Source organism: Mus caroli, chromosome 6, assembly GCF_900094665.2.
Source record: "Mus caroli chromosome 6, CAROLI_EIJ_v1.1, whole genome shotgun sequence".
Classification (NCBI taxonomy): Eukaryota; Metazoa; Chordata; class Mammalia; order Rodentia; family Muridae; genus Mus; species Mus caroli.
Window position 1 is genome coordinate 115,901,038 of NC_034575.1, and position 1,192 is coordinate 115,902,229.

At 41.6% G+C, this 1,192-nt stretch overlaps 1 protein-coding gene across 3 annotated transcripts in view; it reads left to right on the plus strand.

The window, feature by feature from the left end:
* The window catches only part of Bcl2l13 (BCL2 like 13), a 58,552-nt gene that overhangs the window by 12,837 nt on the left and 44,523 nt on the right, over nt 1-1,192 (plus strand). For 2 of the 3 annotated variants that reach the window (XR_003836923.1, XM_021164684.2), the window contains exon 2: nt 565-725. Coding sequence is in view for 2 of the 3 variants with exons in the window: in XM_021164684.2 (XP_021020343.1) it covers nt 614-725 (112 nt within the window). In the remaining variant the exon portion in view is untranslated. The remainder of the gene's footprint in view (nt 1-564; nt 726-1,192) is intronic. The other variant, XM_021164685.2, reaches the window with a different exon arrangement.

Sequence of the window (1,192 nt, forward strand, 5' to 3'; positions counted from 1 at the left end):
CCATAAGTTTTAAATTGCTTGGCATTCTGTATAGCTCTGTGAAGTCCCACAGGTTGCTGTGTCCTGCTAGGAAAGTGAATTATATCTTTGTTCAACATATCCACATTGTTATGGATATATTGAGGAGATTATTATTAAAAGAAATGAAAAACATAAGTGGGGATGGGGTTCAGGATGTGGAAATAGAAAAGTCAGGAAGTTCCAGGGAGGTGGCTTAGTGNGGAGAGGTGCTTGCCCTGCAGGCCTGCCCACTGAGTTTGATTCCCAGAACCATGGCAGGGCGGATGGAAGTAGAGAACTGATTCCATATGCACACCATGGCACATGCTGTCCCCCACCAGACAGTACAAAAGTAAATAGGAAAGAGTAAAAAACCAAAAAAGGAAATCTACTCTTGAATAATTTGAATAATTAAGTTACTGTTTGTATGGAGATTAAACAGTTATTAAGACTACTGGGAAGAAACTGTTGAGACTTTTACTTTGGGAGTTAGAAGAGTAATTGGCATCAGTGAGAAGTTGATTGGTTTGTAACCAACTTTAAACTGAATCCTTTTGTTTTTAGATTTNCAGCATCCCGAATAGACCTCCTTGGAGCTCCTTCAGCCAATTCAATGGCGTCCTCTACGACTGTGCCTCTAGGATTTCACTATGAAACAAAGTACGTTGTTCTCAGCTACTTGGGACTTCTTTCTCAGGAGAAACAACAAGGTCCCTCACCCCCAGGTACTGTCTTTGGTTTGTGGTTATGATGCTCATTATAAGGACTTGATCTGTAGTAGTAGCGTCTGAGTAATGTGCATGTGTGAGGTCCAGCAGTGTTACCAAGTTATAGAGAGCAGTCACCTACCCTCTCCTGCTCCATTCCTAGTTGCCACTGCTTTTGATGGTTTTTGTTTTGATGTTTGGTTTGTTTTTTTCATTCTGTTTTATTTCAAAATGTTTATAAGTGTGTATCTGTGTGGGTGTGTTCACTTCACGATGTGTGTGTGGTAGTCAGAAGACAGCATTGGTGAGTTAACCCTTTTTATCCACCCTAGCAGTCCTGGAAACCCAACTCAGGTCATCAGGCTTTTTGGCAGACATCTTTACCTCCTTAGCCATTTTACCACACTTTGTCTGAGACAGGATCTGACCATGTAGCCNTGCCTGTCCTGAAACTTGTTATGTAGACCAGGCTACCCTTCAATTTG